The sequence below is a fragment of the Setaria italica genome, chromosome IX, assembly GCF_000263155.2.
Source record: "Setaria italica strain Yugu1 chromosome IX, Setaria_italica_v2.0, whole genome shotgun sequence".
Lineage (NCBI taxonomy): Eukaryota > Viridiplantae > Streptophyta > Magnoliopsida > Poales > Poaceae > Setaria > Setaria italica.
In genome coordinates, this window is record NC_028458.1 from 45,205,187 (window position 1) to 45,221,864 (window position 16,678).

At 43.9% G+C, this 16,678-nt stretch overlaps 3 protein-coding genes across 3 annotated transcripts; all 3 read left to right on the forward strand.

The window, feature by feature from the left end:
- The first annotated feature begins 2,421 nt into the window (after window positions 1–2,421).
- LOC101776204 (RNA-binding protein CP29B, chloroplastic) lies at window positions 2,422–4,554 on the forward strand. The gene is made up of 4 exons (XM_004984189.3): window positions 2,422–2,878; window positions 3,153–3,254; window positions 3,826–4,107; window positions 4,227–4,554. The coding sequence occupies exons 1-4, from the start codon at window positions 2,540–2,542 to the stop codon at window positions 4,290–4,292; spliced, it is 789 nt and encodes a 262-aa protein (XP_004984246.1). The 5' UTR covers window positions 2,422–2,539; the 3' UTR covers window positions 4,293–4,554.
- A 3,884-nt stretch (window positions 4,555–8,438) lies between these two features.
- LOC101776607 (cystathionine gamma-synthase 1, chloroplastic) lies at window positions 8,439–12,290 on the forward strand. The gene is made up of 11 exons (XM_004984190.4): window positions 8,439–8,917; window positions 9,048–9,151; window positions 9,253–9,326; window positions 9,426–9,594; window positions 10,264–10,323; window positions 10,401–10,604; window positions 10,689–10,775; window positions 11,322–11,429; window positions 11,520–11,615; window positions 11,702–11,820; window positions 11,905–12,290. Exons 1-11 carry the CDS (start codon window positions 8,524–8,526, stop codon window positions 12,023–12,025), a joined length of 1,536 nt encoding a protein of 511 aa, XP_004984247.1. The 5' UTR covers window positions 8,439–8,523; the 3' UTR covers window positions 12,026–12,290.
- A 253-nt stretch (window positions 12,291–12,543) lies between these two features.
- LOC101777027 (transmembrane emp24 domain-containing protein p24delta9) lies at window positions 12,544–16,396 on the forward strand. Its single transcript, XM_004984191.3, has 3 exons — window positions 12,544–13,971; window positions 15,811–15,887; window positions 15,991–16,396. The coding sequence occupies exons 1-3, from the start codon at window positions 13,501–13,503 to the stop codon at window positions 16,133–16,135; spliced, it is 693 nt and encodes a 230-aa protein (XP_004984248.1). The 5' UTR covers window positions 12,544–13,500; the 3' UTR covers window positions 16,136–16,396.
- The last annotated feature ends 282 nt before the right edge of the window (window positions 16,397–16,678 follow it).

Sequence of the window (16,678 nt, forward strand, 5' to 3'; positions counted from 1 at the left end):
GCCGTCTTGGCGGGCGGCCTCAACGAGGCGGATGCCGCCTTCTTCTCCCGACGCGGAGTTTGGAGTTAGAGCCATGCCAAACAGAACCTAAGGCTTTGGTTGGATGTTTGGATCCCACCAACTAATATAAACTTTACCATGCAAGTGTTAGGCCAATCTCAGTGAAAATTTCATATAGAGAGCTTCATTAGCATTAATTTTTATGTCATATTAGCAATTTCGCTGACGTCTTTACGATGAGAGAGAGAATGAAGTTTCATGGAATGAGAAAGAAGTTTCATCATAGTGAAATTCAGCGAGCATAATTATCAAGTAATAGAGCAATGAAATTATGCATTAAGAATGACTGTCATATTAGCAATTTCGCTGACGTCTTTACGATGAGAGAGAATGAAGTTTCATGGAATGAGAAAGAAGTTTCATCATAGTGAAATTCAGCGAGCATAATTATCAAGTAATAGAGCAATGAAATTATACATTAAGAATGACCTTAGTCGCAAACTGCAAACGTACGGGCATGGACTTTTACATTTGGGCAGCTTATTATTTTTGAAAAGAATGGAATATCTCAAAGAAATATATTTCTTCAGGGCTTGTTTAATTTGTCAGCTAGTTTTTCTCGTTCGTACTAGATATTTACGTACACAATCTATGGACCGCACAGCAGGACCTCTATATTCACATCACATGTTGCACACGTGCTATACAGGTTTGCGGACAGGATTCAAAGAAAGGTACTTGGCCCTTATCAGAAAAAAAGAAAAGAAAGGTACTTCCTTGGCTATCCTATAGCTATCCAAATGTGTTGTCGAACCAGCGCGGGGCGGCTGCATAAAAACACAAAAAAGGCACGGAGAATGAAGCACAGAGCACATGCCTTTGCTGCACAACACGTTCCGTGATGATTCCCAGTCCTGGGGAGTTTGCTCATAGAGCTCTTCACTCACATATTGATTTCAAAAGGCTCTAATCATTCTCAAGTCAACTTTATGGAAATATTTTCTATATTAACTTCCCGCACATAACCACTTTCTTCAAAGAGTTTGTCCAAGAGAATCATTATAAAATCATCTCAATTATGTAATTATTACTTCCCCAAAAGCCCGAAGAATCAATCCATACAGACATTTGAGTAAGAAGAACTCGTACCAAACGAGCCTTTCATGTGAATCAATTCGCACAGACAATTGCGCAAAAAGAACGCAACTCTACCAAATAGCTCTTCATGTGCCTGAAACTAGGTTTTCTACTTTTCTCAAAGCTTTTTCGCCAATAACAATGGTGCTCAACAATTTCGACGCCACGCTCATATGTGTTCGCACGAGATAAACTGAAATCTTACCATAATTTTCAGACACATGTAATACATGTGATTTATATATGCATTGCTTATTGAATTTAGAACACATGTTTGAGAAAATAAATTTGGATAGTGACAATATAGAAAAATAAAGGTATAAAGTATTTTTTTGGTTGCATGCACCGATCTGTTAAACCAAAAACCTTAAACTGGTAGAAATGGTAGCAATTCTCTTATACTTCAACACGAAAATCTATTTGTTCTTGCATATGTTTATTATGTTTCGCTAGTGGTGGAAAATAAGAAAGGTAACAGCCAAATATGGATTTAGATGGGCATCCCTTGGTATTCCAGATAGACCGATGTCACCATCTGTACTGTTGTCTGCCAACCCTACTAATCGCATATCCGTTTACAAAAGCGATTGTGGAATTACGATGTATGCTTGAAGCAACATAATTCGCATGTGAAACACTGTGTACATGTAGACCATTCTTTACAGCATCCTCTGACAGTTGCAAGCAGAAGAGATTTTGCTAGGATCAAAACATTCCACGTAGACGACCTAGAATTAATGTGATGGCGTAGGTGTGGCCACATTTAGTTTATGGGTGATTAGTATTTCTGGAATGACTTCTTGAACAATCGGTATCGACGAGCAATCCAGCGGCGACCTCAGTGACGGGGTGTGGTCTTCTAGATAGGCACGTTCGCCATTCGAACAGGAATCGTGTGATCGTGTCATCTGTTTGGCTCAGCTGGCGCGTGATGACCAAATCACAAAACAGCATCGACAGCGTTGGAGAGATTCGGAGGAGGTCCACGTCCACCTGAGCATATCTCACACAACCAGCATCGACGACCGACGTCTTCAGAAGAACCAGCAGGAAAGGCCCAGCGGGCAAGTCAGAGCAGGCCTTCCACGCCTCCGTCCCGTGGTGGATTTTGAACCGAGACATGCGCATGTGGGCCGTTCACGTTAAGCGGGCCGGCGAAGCAAATGGATCGAATTTGGTTTCTTGGGCTTCATATAAATGTGCAGTTAGCCGGCCAGCCCATTTACAATTTACAACACGGAATAAACGAAACGAACCCTATAACCCCGTCGCCTCCGTCGCGCACAAACGCTCCAAGTCAGAGAACCCAGACGGAGCCTCCCTCCCTGGCTCCACACCTTATCCCCAAAACCCTATCAACCCAAAGCCTCCAATCGAACTCCTCCCCTGCTCTCCTCTCCCCATGGCGGCCACGCTCTTCTCCACCTCCCTCTCGCCCCAGTTCCTCTCCCTCTCCGCCAAGCCCACCCCCTCAGCCCCTTCCGCCACCGCCGCGTTCCCCTCGGGACCGCCGCAGCTCCGCGCGCTCTCCGCCGCGGCGGCGGGCTGGAGGCCGCTGGCGCCCGTGCGCGCGGCCGCGGCTGTGGCGGAGGAACTCGAGGCGGAGGTGCAGGCCGGCGGGGAGGAGGATGAGGAGTTCTCCGCGGATCTCAGGATCTTCGTCGGCAACCTGCCCTTCAGCGTCGACAGCGCCCAGCTCGCGGGACTCTTCGAGCAGGCTGGCTCCGTCGAGATGGTCGAGGTGTGTATATGCATCCTTTCAGCAGGCCGTGATGGTCACGTTTCGCATTGTTCCGGTTCCAGTAACCTGACATTGGTAAAATTGACTTTGAGTCCATTTCGTCGGCAAATAAACTGATGCTACAGTGCTCAGAAACAGAATGTTTGTATTGTTCACTGTGGTAGGCAACAGACATGGCTACAAATGCAATTGGGCGGGTCATTAGGTTCTGTCGATAGACCGGTCCCAACGCACTCTTTCTTTCACCAATTGACAGGATTATAATTTGGTACAGGTCATCTATGACAAACTGACCGGAAGAAGCCGGGGATTTGGGTTTGTGACAATGTCTTCTGTCGAAGAAGTTGAGGTGGCTGTTGAGCAATTCAATGGCTATGTGAGTACACTTCTGTTCTTCCAGAGCATTGCACATTGTTAATTCTTACTCTCTCTGTTCCAAAATGTAACATGCTTTAGTTTTGTACTAAGTCAAACTTATCTAGCTTTGCTTAAGTTTATTGAGAAATACACCAACATCTACAATATCAAATTAGTTTTATTAAATCCATTTTGACATATGTCTTGATACCGCAGTGATTTGTTATTGTAGATGTTTATATTTTTTTTTTATAAACTTGGTCAAAGTTATAGGAACTAAAATGCCTTACATTTTGAAACGGGGAGTACCATATTTTACTGCCGTACAATATTCTCCAAATATGTGTAATGCCATAACTTTACCTAGAATTATGATCTTTGCAGTAGGTTTTGTTGATTTCTTGATGTTCCTGATTTCCTACTTGATCCTACACTGACTAAGCCAAGTGCTTTATTAAGTACACTTGTGGCATCGGATAGTCTAATATTTACCTGTTTCCCCCAACTCCGGCTTGGTGGAGTACATTGTGTTACAAACTGCTTTATAGCTGTTCCCTTGTTATCTTGCTGACATCATCTCTGAAAAATAGGTACTTGATGGAAGAAGTTTGAAGGTGAATTCAGGGCCAGCGCCACCTAGGGAGCAGTCCTCACCAAGAGGACCAAGGGGCGAAGCGAACAGGGTCTACGTGGGCAACCTTTCCTGGGGCGTCGACAATTCTGCCCTCGCTAACCTGTTCAACAAGCAAGGAGAGGTCCTGGAAGCCAGGGTCATCTACGACAGGGAGAGTGGGAGGTCAAGGGGGTTTGGTTTCGTCACGTATGGATCCTCCGAGGAGGTCGAGAACGCAATATCAAACCTCGACGGCGCCGTGAGTTCTCAATCTCAACATCTCATTCGCCCTAGCTGTTCTGTTACACTTGTGCCCGCAGAGCTTGAACGCTTGTCTTCTGCCAGCAAGTGCTAAATCGGTTTATCGTTGCCCTGCAGGACTTGGATGGCCGGCAGATCCGCGTCACGGTAGCAGAGTCGAGACCACCCAGGGGACAATACTGAAACCCCGCTTCGGATGCTCAGAAACGGTACCATAGCTCAAAATATGGATTATAGTTTCGTGATCAGTCTTTCTCTTCAGGATCCTTAGCTGTAGTATAGGTGGACTCCATCATACATGATTTGGTCTTGACCTTGGTCGAGCTTCTGAAGTTCTCATGTATATGGTTCGTTATGCATGCTTGTAACAGCGGATTCCCATGCTCGGTAGCCCTCTACAGTCTCTACTACATTGGCTGCGCATTACGTGGCGCCTGATCCCGTATGTCTGATTGGCTTTGAAAAGCTCGTGTGTAAGCTTTAGCTTTTCATTCCCTTCCTCCCTTCTCGGCCGTAAGCTTGTGAGCCCCTGTGTGATTGGTCTGGTCCCGTGGCGTCGACAGCGGATGCTGTAGACATCATTGCAGACGTCATTACCCGAGAAGATCCGAGCGCATACGGTCCGGGACGTCCCACTTTCGCCGCGGGCATGTCGTTCTTGTTGCTACACGTCATGCGCATGGTGGCGGACCGACACCGCATCCTTGAGATCGCTAGCTGCAGCTGGTCGCGGCGTCCTGTGTGGCCGTGGCCCGGGTGGCCTGGTCGGCCATCAGTCGGTCACCGGCTCACCGCGTCGTTCAGGGTTGGAGCTACGAGTCCAACCTGGCAGAAAGCACGGTGCAGTGAGTGGGTGAACCAGGGAGGCAGGGTGAGCCGTGCGATGGCAGAAAGGTTCCACTACAGTGCCCCCAGCAAGGAGGCTGAGCCATGGCAGCCGGCCGAGCCGGGGATCGCACCAAGTGGTGGTGGCCGCTGTGAGACAGCGTGCGCAGCACCGGTGGATATTGACGGCGACGTCGCACTTGGTTTGCCATCGGCTTTATGCGGTCGAAAGGAGCTTTCCCAAGGAGAGACGAGACGAAGCCGTTCCCTCCGTTTGGTGCGATCCGCAACGACAGGACGCAACCTTTCTTCCGATGCGGCCACCACAGCACAGTCCTGGATCGCTTCCTCGCGTCCGGTCCGGCTACACGCCTCCAGGACGGCGGTGGGGCCCCGCTCGCACCGTCACGACAGGGACACGTACAACGAATCTATGGTGGCCAGTAGAAATTTCAGAGAAAAATTAACTTTACCATGATAGGTGCGTATGTTTAGTGGACGCAGCTAAGGGGATGTTTGGATACCAAGTGCTAAACTTTAACGGTGTCATATGGGATATTCGGATGCTAATTAGGACTAAACATAAGCTAATTACAAAACTAATTGCATAGATGAAGTCTAATTCGCGAGACGAATCTATTAAGCCTACTTAATCCATCATTAGCAAATGGTTACTGTAGCATCACATTGTCAAATCATGAACTAATTAGTCTTAATAGATTCGTCTTGCGAATTAGACTCCATCTGTACAATTAGTTTTTTAATTAGCATATATTTAATACTTCTAATTAGTATCAAACATCCAATATGATAGGCGTTAAACTTTAGCAGTGATATCAAACACTCCCTAAGACAGATGATGAGATGAATAAACCATTCATTAACTTTAGCAGCTAAGACAGTATAAGAATGTTGTCTGCGTCCACTAAAATATTAACTTTAGCAGGATAGGTGCGTATGTTTAGTGGACGCAGCTAAGACAGATGAATAAACCATTCATTAGATATTTGTCATGCCACTTGCTCGTCAGGTTTAGTGTCGCCATCTATCCATGGACGCAGACGCGGCGAGCACTAATAAACAAAACCGCGAGGAGTTGATAAGGTTACGGCGCCATCCGTAATCACCATCGACGTTGTGTTGGTTTCTTCATGTCGACATTCTGGTCCCCTCATCCGACCACTCAGTGGTGAGCTCGCGACGTCGGCAAATGATTGCGCATCCAAATATAAGAATGTTGTCTGCTCAGAAAGAAAAGAAGAAACCGTAGTCGTATTGTTGGCACTGTTTCACCGGTTAGTTAGTTAAGCTTTGTTACAATGCTTTTAAAGTTGTATGTACATTCCTTTCTTATCCTTCTTAAAAAAATTGAATGGATTTACACATAATTAAAAGGGCATCATAGTAACTTATCACTGTTTTTTACTTGGTTCCATCAAATTGGTACTTTTTAATACTTCTCTTTATGTACTTCATGGTACTTCCTTTGTTTCCACCGTTCGATTTCGCCGAATGGACGGCTCTCATTTTTTTTTAAGCACTCTAAAATTTCTCTAGTTATTATGCTAAATCGACATGTCATCACTTATCAAAAAAAATTTAAAATTAATTTTAGTGAAAGAAGAAAACATAGAAACAATTGAAAATAATGACCCTACAAAATTAAAATTAGCAACCGGGGCGAATATGTACATGAGCCTATTCAAAGCACCTTTGTTCCTTTGAAATTGGTTTGTTGTATTTTTCTCTTAGTCGATGAATATGGGGCGTTTGATTGTGATCTAATTACCATATATTGTCTTCGACTTCTAGCTATATTGTTTTTCTCCCACACATGCATCCCTTTGGATTAATCGCTGACCCTGCACTCCATTGCCCTGTTCGCTTCAGTCTATTCAGCCCGGCTTATCAGCCACCAAACAGTATTTTCCTCTCACAGCAAATTAGCCGTTTCAGCTTTTCAGCTTTTCAAGTTTTGCACTCCCCTTCCCTTTCTCCACCCATTGTGAGTCACCTGCAACCTGCAGCGTCACTGTTATCTTTTTTATTCCCGTTATTTGACGACCCGCCCTACTCCTTGCAACCCTCCATCTAAGCTCCTTGAACATCCATTCCGCCATAAACCTTGATGGCTCTGATGCATTGACCAAAGAAATTCTTGATTTCAACCAACTGAAAATGTAGGAGGCGTGATTTCTTAGTCATCAAACACATCACATATGATAATATTGGGATTCAAATCATATGCGATTAAAAAAAGGTACAAGACGTTCAATTCTTGCAATTTCAGCTTCTGACATTTCGAGGAGGTCTTGCGTGTTTTTTCGGTTCTTAAACTTGCTTTAACGTAGTAGTATTTATTTATTTCCATTTTCCCCTGCATAGGTAATATATATAGCGCTGTTGATGTATACCTCCACGTCTTGTACGGTGCAGGCCGTGTGTATGGCATCCTTTTCGAATATTCGTGAAGAAGAGAAAATAAAATAATTCCGTCCAAAACTCCAACTCAGCAGACAAGTTGTGCGCGAAAAAAGGGCCCACCTGCTGGCCTACTTCATGCCTTTCTGTGTGCGATGACTCTGCATGCGTAAGCGCGTGTGGGCCCAGAAGTTGAGCGAGCTGATAAGTCCAAGCAGAGTCTGAGAGATGACTAGGTGCACCCAGTTTTTTTCTTTTTCGAAACATTGGCAAGAAGTTTGAACTTAGTGGTACATGGATATTACATAAAAGTAATCATTCCTGTGCACATAGAGTAACAAAGAGATTCTGAAAACATTATGACGGAATAAGCTCTTCATGTAGGTGCACCCAGTGCATAGGTCGTATACACTCCAGCAACCATCAAGTCAGTGTTCATGAGGTGACTTTATCACAAAAAAAAATGTTCATGAGGTGAAGTCCAGCAGTCATATCTATACCAGGTCATTCTGGTGGTTCTTATTGCTACAACACCTACCAGTGCTATATTATCACCAGTAAACATCATCAGAAGCGTGAATGATTCTCTTAGATCAAAATCAAATGATGCCTATTGCTAACTTGCTAGTCACAGTGTGAGCCATCGATCAACTTGGCTCAAGGAATTAAATTAAGACACGAGTCGAAATGATCCTATACTAAAATTAGAGGCATCAGGCGAACACAAAATCTAAATTTGGTCATGTATCTAGATTTTTGATAGCTTGGTTAGGGCTCCGGCTAAACTTGGCCGTGTGACTAAATTGTGATACACTCAATTTTAGAAAGCATGGTTAATTAGAGAGTTTATTTTTTTCATAGGCACTTAGTGGTATCAGTAGCTGATTTTTTTTTGAAAAAGTGAGTAGCTGAATAAAGTTGACGAATTTGCTTACCTATAGTGAAAGTAGGTTGAATTTGTTTTGCTTTGGTGGATGTAGCGATGCAGGACGCTCTTACCAACCAAACCCATCACTCCACTACAAATAAGCCGCACCGCATTTCGAAAGGCCTCACGAGCGCCACCCAGTCACCTACCGGGAGCCGCCGCAACCGATCGAGCCGATCGCCCCTCCCCGCCCGCCCCCCGCCGCGCCACCAGCGAAACCCTAGCTCCGCCTCCTCAGCCATGGCCACCGTCTCGCTCACGCCACAGGTGGTCTTCTCCACCGAGTCGGGCGGCGCCCTCTCCTCCGCCACCATCCTCCGCTTCCCGCCAAACTTCGTGCGCCAGCTCAGCACCAAGGCCCGCCGCAACTGCAGCAACATCGGCGTCGCGCAGATCGTCGCCGCCGCGTGGTCGGACCGCCCCGCCGCCCGCCCCAACTCCGGCGGCGGCGGCGGCGGCCGCGCCCGCGGCGTGGCCTCCTCCCACGCCGCGGCCGCATCGGCCGCCGCCGTCGCCGCCTCCGCGGCGGCGGAGGTCAGCGCAATCCCCAACGCTAAGGTTGCGCAGCCATCCGCCGTCGTACAGGCCGAGCGTAAACTGCTCGGCTCCGACGCCAGCCTTGCCGTCCACGCGGGTACGGTGCCCTCCAAGCTCGCCTCTTCCATGCCAGATCTAGGATCTATGCCTTTTCTTTTCGATGATTCATTTGTTTCCTTTTTGATGATTCCTTCGCGGCTTTTTGCTGCCTTTCTTATCCGAAACAGGCGAGAGGCTGGGAAGAAGGATCGCCACGGATGCGATCACCACGCCAGTAGTGAACACGTCGGCCTACTGGTTCAACAACTCGCAAGAGCTAATCGACTTCAAGGTTGGACAAACCCCCCTTTTCTAAAGGAATATTCGTCTTTGCTCCTGTCGAATTCGATGGATCTGATGCGGAAATGTCAAAAATCTATTTCTGTTCCTTAGGAGGGGAGGCATGCTAGCTTCGAGTATGGGAGGTATGGGAACCCGACCACAGAGGCATTGGAGAAAAAGATGAGGTGAAGTCTATTACTCTGCTCCTTCGGCTGTGGAAATGTCGACACCTTGTTGGTTGCATTCTCTTGGAATCTTAATAGTCGTGTGTTCTGATGGTGCAGCGCACTGGAGAAAGCTGAGTCCACTGTGTTTGTGGCGTCGGGGATGTATGCAGCTGTGGCTATGCTCAGCGCACTTGTCCCAGCTGGTGGGCACATTGTGACCACCACTGATTGCTACCGCAAGACAAGAATTTACATGGAAAACGAGCTCCCTAAGAGGGGAGTTTCGGTAATACTTTGCCATCCTCTAATTAAGTTCTTGTTTTAGTGATCCAGAACAGGGCATCTGCTAAAGCTGTCTTCCCGTGTGAATATGACTGGTCACTGCTAAGGGAGCACATGACTTGCAATGCTTTTGATTTTATCCAGTTATTTTATTTGAGTATTCATATTCTTCAATATCTTTTGTTGGTAATATTTTTTATTCCTTTATTACTGATAGCAATTGATGTATCTTAGTCCAAAATCGTTTTTTTATCCTATTACCAATCTTACTTGTGTTGTTCTTTACTTGTGCTCACTTGCTTCTGCATCTGTATGATTGTAGATATGATTCCATAGTCTGTGCAAAGTCCAGTTACTTTAGTGAAGGCCAATCGGAGTCCCATGTATAGTAACTACTGCATATGAACACTAGCTTTTGTAATAGCTGTTCAGAATACATTATACTTCAAACTATGTAGATGCCTTTGCACTACAATGTCAGATGGCCATCTACAAGGTTTTGAAGGAAGTAGAAATGCTTGCATAAAGATCCTGGATTTTAGGAGTCTAGCACAATAAGATTTTATTACATGGTCATATTATCCACCAGTGGAAAGGGAACCACTTTGTTGACTTATATTGTATACAAAATGTTACCATGTTTTGCTTACTCTGTGATACTGTTTGTGCCCAGATGACTGTTATTAGGCCTGCTGACATGGATGCTCTCCAAAATGCATTGGATAATAATAATGTGAGTGTGATCATTACCATTTCCTTTATCCCAACTATTTATCATCAAGTGCTGACTTACCTTATGGTCATGTCCAGGTATCTCTTTTCTTCACCGAGACTCCTACGAATCCATTTCTCAGATGCATTGATGTTGAGCTTGTCGCGAACATGTGCCATAGCAAGGGAGCTCTGCTTTGTATTGACAGTACTTTTGCCTCCCCTATCAATCAGAAGGCACTAACTTTAGGTGCTGACCTAGTTATTCATTCTGCAACAAAGTACATTGCTGGACACAATGACGTGAGTTAATGTGCTGAACCACCTATCCTCTCACTAAAAGTGTATATTTGCACTAATGGAGTGTTTAAAATTTTAAATCTTCAGGTCATTGGTGGATGTGTCAGTGGCAGAGATGAGTTAGTTTCCAAAGTTCGCATTTATCACCATGTAGTTGGTGGCGTTCTGAACCCAGTAAGTTTAGATTTGTGAAATCTGTTTCCATTTATTTTATCTTGCTTTCATAGGCTACTATCAATAGATTTTCCATAGCCACAAGCTTCTGTTTGTGGTGGTTAGAAAATGGTGCGATTCTCTTTAAAGGTGTCTGCTCAGTTTAGTAAAATCTTCTACCCCTTCTGAGTATTACAAGCTGCACTCAATACTCTGTAAACTTCCATAAAGTGAATTGAACTGGAAAAGGAAAAAATATTTTCCATGCACTGCAATGTGAATTTATCTAGAACTTTGCTAAATATTTCCAAACAGTGCATGTGCCAAAATGGATTGGTTGCTGACTTGCTGTTGTATTTTGTGTTGACAAGTTTTATAGTAACACCCCCATATACATATCTTTAGAAGCTTGCTCTGCTAGATTCCTAGTCTGTAGATTTGTTGCCACTGTTACCCTTTTTTGTTCAATTTACTGTATCTCGCCTCTGATATCTGTCTGGTATAATTTATGGAGCATTGAATGTTTTGCTTTCTGGTTCATAAAATTGAATTTCTTGGTTATACTAGAATGCTGCCTACCTGATCCTTCGGGGCATGAAGACACTGCATCTCCGTGTGCAATGCCAGAATAACACTGCTATGCGGATGGCCCAATTTTTAGAGGAACATCCGAAGGTTTGTTTTTTCTGTTTATAGTACAAGCTGCATAGTAGTAGCCTTCCATGTTTCTGCTGTTTAACTGAAGATATTATCTCTTGGTCCCAGATTGCACGTGTCTACTATCCTGGCTTGCCAAGTCACCCTGAACATCACATTGCCAAGACCCAAATGACTGGCTTTGGTGGTGTTGTCAGTTTTGAGGTAATTTATTGTCGTTGATGAGATATTCCTTGTTTGATTTTTTGGGAACGTGACAGTATAATTGTAAATTTCCTTTCTTTGCTTAGGTTGCTGGAGATTTTGATGGTACAAGGCGATTCATTGATTCTGTTAAGATACCCTATCATGCCCCTTCTTTTGGAGGCTGTGAGAGCATTATTGATCAGCCAGCCATTATGTCTTACTGGTAAGAATATCATGCTCAAATAATCCACATAAAATGATATGCCTGTGCCGTTTTGCTAAGCCTTGAGCTGTGGCTCGTAAACAGGGATTCAAAGGAGCAAAGGGACATCTATGGCATCAAGGACAACCTGATCAGGTTCAGCATTGGAGTGGAGGATTTCGAGGATCTGAAGAATGATCTTGTCCAGGCCCTTGAGAAGGTCTAAGCACTTGATTGTTCACATCAATAAAATATATCAGTTCATGGTTGCCCTGTATTTCATAGAGATCAGTGAGAATATTTGAGCCGATGACTGCCAATAATTTTTCTCCTTTTGCTTAATTTATTCTTTCGTTGCAATAATTTGAGCTCTCTGTAGTCTCGTGGTTGTCGCAAGATGCAGTGTTGAACTTGGTTCTTGTCAAATTTCAGTTCATTGGCCCCATATACATGTAGGTTTGCTTTAGTCATGTGATATGGAGGTTGTACTATCTAGGAATAATAATACTATGTGAAATGTTTAGCTAGAGAAAACACGAGCCACCAGTGGATCGCTTGGGAATTTGACGACAGAGATATCCCTGTAGCCTCATGGCTGATTTTTCAGGAAAAGAAAAGGATGGTCATGACAAACAGCGTCAACTGCATCTGGGGAAAACAAGAGTGCTAGCTCAGGACTCGAAGTTCAGCGTCAATTGTCATGGCGAGTTTTGCATTGATCAAAGGAACTTGTCGATTCATTCGCAACCCCCAAACACTAAGTAAACAGTTCCTTTGATACCCACGATTAGATTGATTTATGTTGTGCCATGTGGTCGTATTACTAGTTCGCACACGAAACTAAAGCGAGTATACGAAGATTTAGGTAGCGTTTGGCAGAGCTTTCAAAGCTGATTCCGGTAGGAGCTCTATCAAACAGTTCTTCAGAGAGAAGTTATTCTTCGCTGATTATGTGAAGTGATTCTCTGAAATGAACTAAGATGCTGGGAGCTGAAAAAAAGTAGCTTCTCCTAATTCTGTGAAGTGATTCCCCATCCTGATTTTAAGAGTTTATGTTAGAGAATTAAAGAAAATCACTTTCGGCCACATAATCGCTTCTCTCAAAGAATCAGCTCCTATAAAGAATCAGTTTCAGATGGAACTCTACCAAATAGATACTTATATTGGACATTTTTGTTCTCTCAAAGAATCAGCTCCTATAAAGAATCAGTTTTAGATGGAACTCTACCAAATAGATACTTATATTGGACATTTTTGCTTATAATAAAGGGCATGACCGTGTGATCTTCTAAAAAATTATTAAGGCCAGTTTCAATGGGGAGTTTCAGGACAATTTCATGTCATTAAATTCAATGGCAAGGTAATTAATAGAGAGAGTTTCATAAGAGATGAGTTTCATCCCAATGACACTCATCTGGTACAGTTAACTAGTTCTCAATCTAGGTAACTGTGTAATGAAATTATGCACTGAGACTGGCCTAAGGTTCTGTGTAGTAAATAGAACAAGGTCTGTGTAGTAAATAGAACAAAGCCATAGGAGTTTTAATTTAATAATTTTTAATAAGGAATTTAAGAACTTTTTTAGAAACAGAAGAAAAGGAGGCTCAGTCCGTTGGCCGTTGTCTCGACTCTCGACGCCTCTTTTCCGTTCCCCTCCTCGATCGAACACCGCGGCGCAAGCGCTTCCACGATCTACCCGCCATGGCCGCGCGCGTCCACGTGTCCCTCCCGCCTCTCCTCCTCCTCCTCCTCGTCCTCGCCGCCGCGCTCCCCGCCGGCGCCCTCCGCTTCGACCTGCACTCGGGGCACACCAAGTGCATCTCCGACGACATGAAGGTCGGCACCATGGCCGTCGGCAAGTACCACATCGTGGCCCCCGACGACGGCACCTCTTCCCTGTCGTCGTCGTCGTCGCAGCAGCAGCATCAGCAGCTCCCGGACTCGCACCGCATCTCGCTGCGGGTCACCTCGCCCTACGGCAACAGCCTGCACTACGCCGAGAACGTCCACTCGGGCAACTTCGCCTTCACGGCCTCCGAGGCCGGCGACTACCTCGCCTGCTTCTGGGCGCCCGACCACCGCCCGCCCGTCACCGTCGCGTTCGAGTTCGACTGGCGCAGCGGCGTGTCCGCCAGGGACTGGAGCGCCGTCGCCAAGAAGGGGCAGGTTGAAGTAAGTGGTGCTCCCCCCTCGTTGATCCAGCATGCATGTTTGCTTTTAGTTTTACTGATATGTTCGTTTTTCGCATAATTGATCCACGATATGGCAATACTTTTGTCGGGTAACACTGAACAAATAGAATGTTATAATTGACTCCCAGATTCAGATAAATTCACAGAGTTTTACTTACTGTAGACCACGTGGAGTTTAGTAGGCTAATTTATAATTGATTGCGATCTTTGTCAGCTGGATCCTTTTATGCTGGCGTGCAAGCACAACTCCATGACAATAATTTTGTGATTAGATACTGAACAAATAGGATGCCAGATGTTATAACTGATACTTAGATTCAGATAGGCACAAGTATGTTCTAGGTTGATTTATAGTTGAATCGATCACCCATCTGGCTGTATTAGTCCGTGACAGAAATTGGTAAACATTTTTTAGATTTTCCACACTACGTATTGTACATTCATTAAATTTCGTATTGCAGTAGATCTATGTCTGTCTTGCTTTGATTTGGAGTGGATCCATGCTTAGAGAGCTACTCAATTGCTGTGGTCCAGTGCTTGTGTCGATGCAAAAATAACAGGTTGCTTTGTAATTTAGATATTTCTGAATTGCAGGTATTTTCTACAATTTTCATGCTGGCCAAAAAGTGTAGTGGTCTTGTTCTGCATACACGGTTTTTAATATTTTTTTCATCTTGAACTTCATATTTGGACTGCTGCATGCTTGTAAAGTTCTTGTTCTAACCGTTTTTAGTTTGCAGTAATAACCTCTTAGCTGTTTGGTGTTGGCTCCATAGGATTGCAGAAATTTGTTCTAGGAAATGTGTCATGCTTCTGTAGTCCTATATAGCTACCAGTCTTTCCTGTATATCACTATGTTGAGTTATTAGATACTTTATTTAAAGGGGAAAATTACCATCTGAGTTGAGCCCTCAAATTTCAACACCAGTACAAATAAACCAATAACATGTACAATCACCCCAGACCCCAGTATTGGGTAACGCGGCATCCTACTCAGCAGATAAGTTGTCAGCAATTATTCTGCTATGAGAAATACTCCTTCCCCCCTTGCCATCTCTTTCCATCAGGCATCAGCTGAGCACCTCTTCCTTTCCGTGAGCTTTTCCGTCAGAAATACTCCTCCCCCCCTTTCTACAAGCTTGTTGACACACTGTGCTTCCTCCCCTGGCCAGCAGATGCATCCACCTGTTGGGTGTTTTTATCACTCTCTGTCTGAGCTCCACTAGTAGAATGCCACATTTATATGAGAGCAATAGAATACAAGAACGGTTTACGGCTACAAGGGTGATTTTGAAAGAGGATCTCTATACAATTCACTTGCTTAAATTATTCCTTTATGCATTTTTTAAAATATTTTTGCAAAGAATAATGCTAATGATGGAGTTGGCAACACGAGTTAAAATTTCGAAGTAAATGCAGCTTTAACAAAGTATTTGTATTTGTTACCACAATACAATAAAGCACTACAAGCTTTTCGATTCCATACTACTATGTTATCTAGCTGGTAATTGTAGCACCTTGTAATGAGTCTATTATAATATTTTCATTGTTCTTTGTTGATAGTGTTACGGAGATACAAAAATTTACATTATATTTATGATCGAATTGACAATTATAGGGTTGATTGTTACTCCAGCTTGTAAAGACTTATTTCACTTTGCACTATCTTCATGATAGAACTTTAATATTTAAGTTGATAAAGTATAAAATGATATTTTAAAGCAGCTACTCAAATCACCCGCACAGCTGCAAGTGCCGAACATTTGTCACGAATAAAAGTTTGTTAACTATTTATCTAATCTCCCATGATTTGTTGTAGATGATGGAGCTAGAGCTCAGGAAACTGGAGGATACCATCAAATCCATCCATGAAGAAATGTTTTACCTTCGTGAACGGTATGCAATCTACCTGAGAAACAAAACTGCTCTTCTTCTTTTTTTGGGTGAAATTCAGCACATCTTATATTCATATCATGTTACTGACGTGTCATTGTTTCAGGGAAGAAGAAATGCAGGAATTGAATCGGAGAACGAACTCAAGAATGGCTTGGCTCGGTTTCCTTTCACTCGCCATCTGCCTATCAGTGGCAGGGTTGCAGTTGTGGCATCTGAAGAATTTCTTCGAGAGAAAGAAGCTTCTATGATTTCATTCTTTTTATAACCTCGTAGCATTTAGGCACATGTTTTGTGTTAACCTCCCTACTATTTTTAGAGGCCAAAAAATTTCCTCAAGAGGAACAAAGATGCTAGTACAGCTGAGAAATACTGCCTTCTATTTTCCTAGGCCAAATGAAATAGATGTAAAGTTCAATGCAGACGTCAGGTTTTGTTTTTCTTTTCTTTTCTTTTACTTTTTTGTTCGTGAACAATGTTTCTCCCTCATAATAAGTTATTTTTTGGGCTTCTGTCAAAATGTTGTGTGATGTTCTGGCCCAACCAGGTCCATCAACAAAAGAGAACATCATCTATCTTGGTCAAGTGCATGTGCATCAAAACCTGGATCCTGAATTCCTGTTAGGAAGCAAACACAACCTTCCGATACTGATGCTCGTGCCTCATACTACTGAATTATTTATGCTCACTTACCAGGCTTTGGACGCGAGTTAACCGTGCGAGGCGGACGCGGTTAGACCAGATTATCCTATCTGCTTCAGCGGCCTGATGAAAAGGGAAAAGGTGAGCCACTG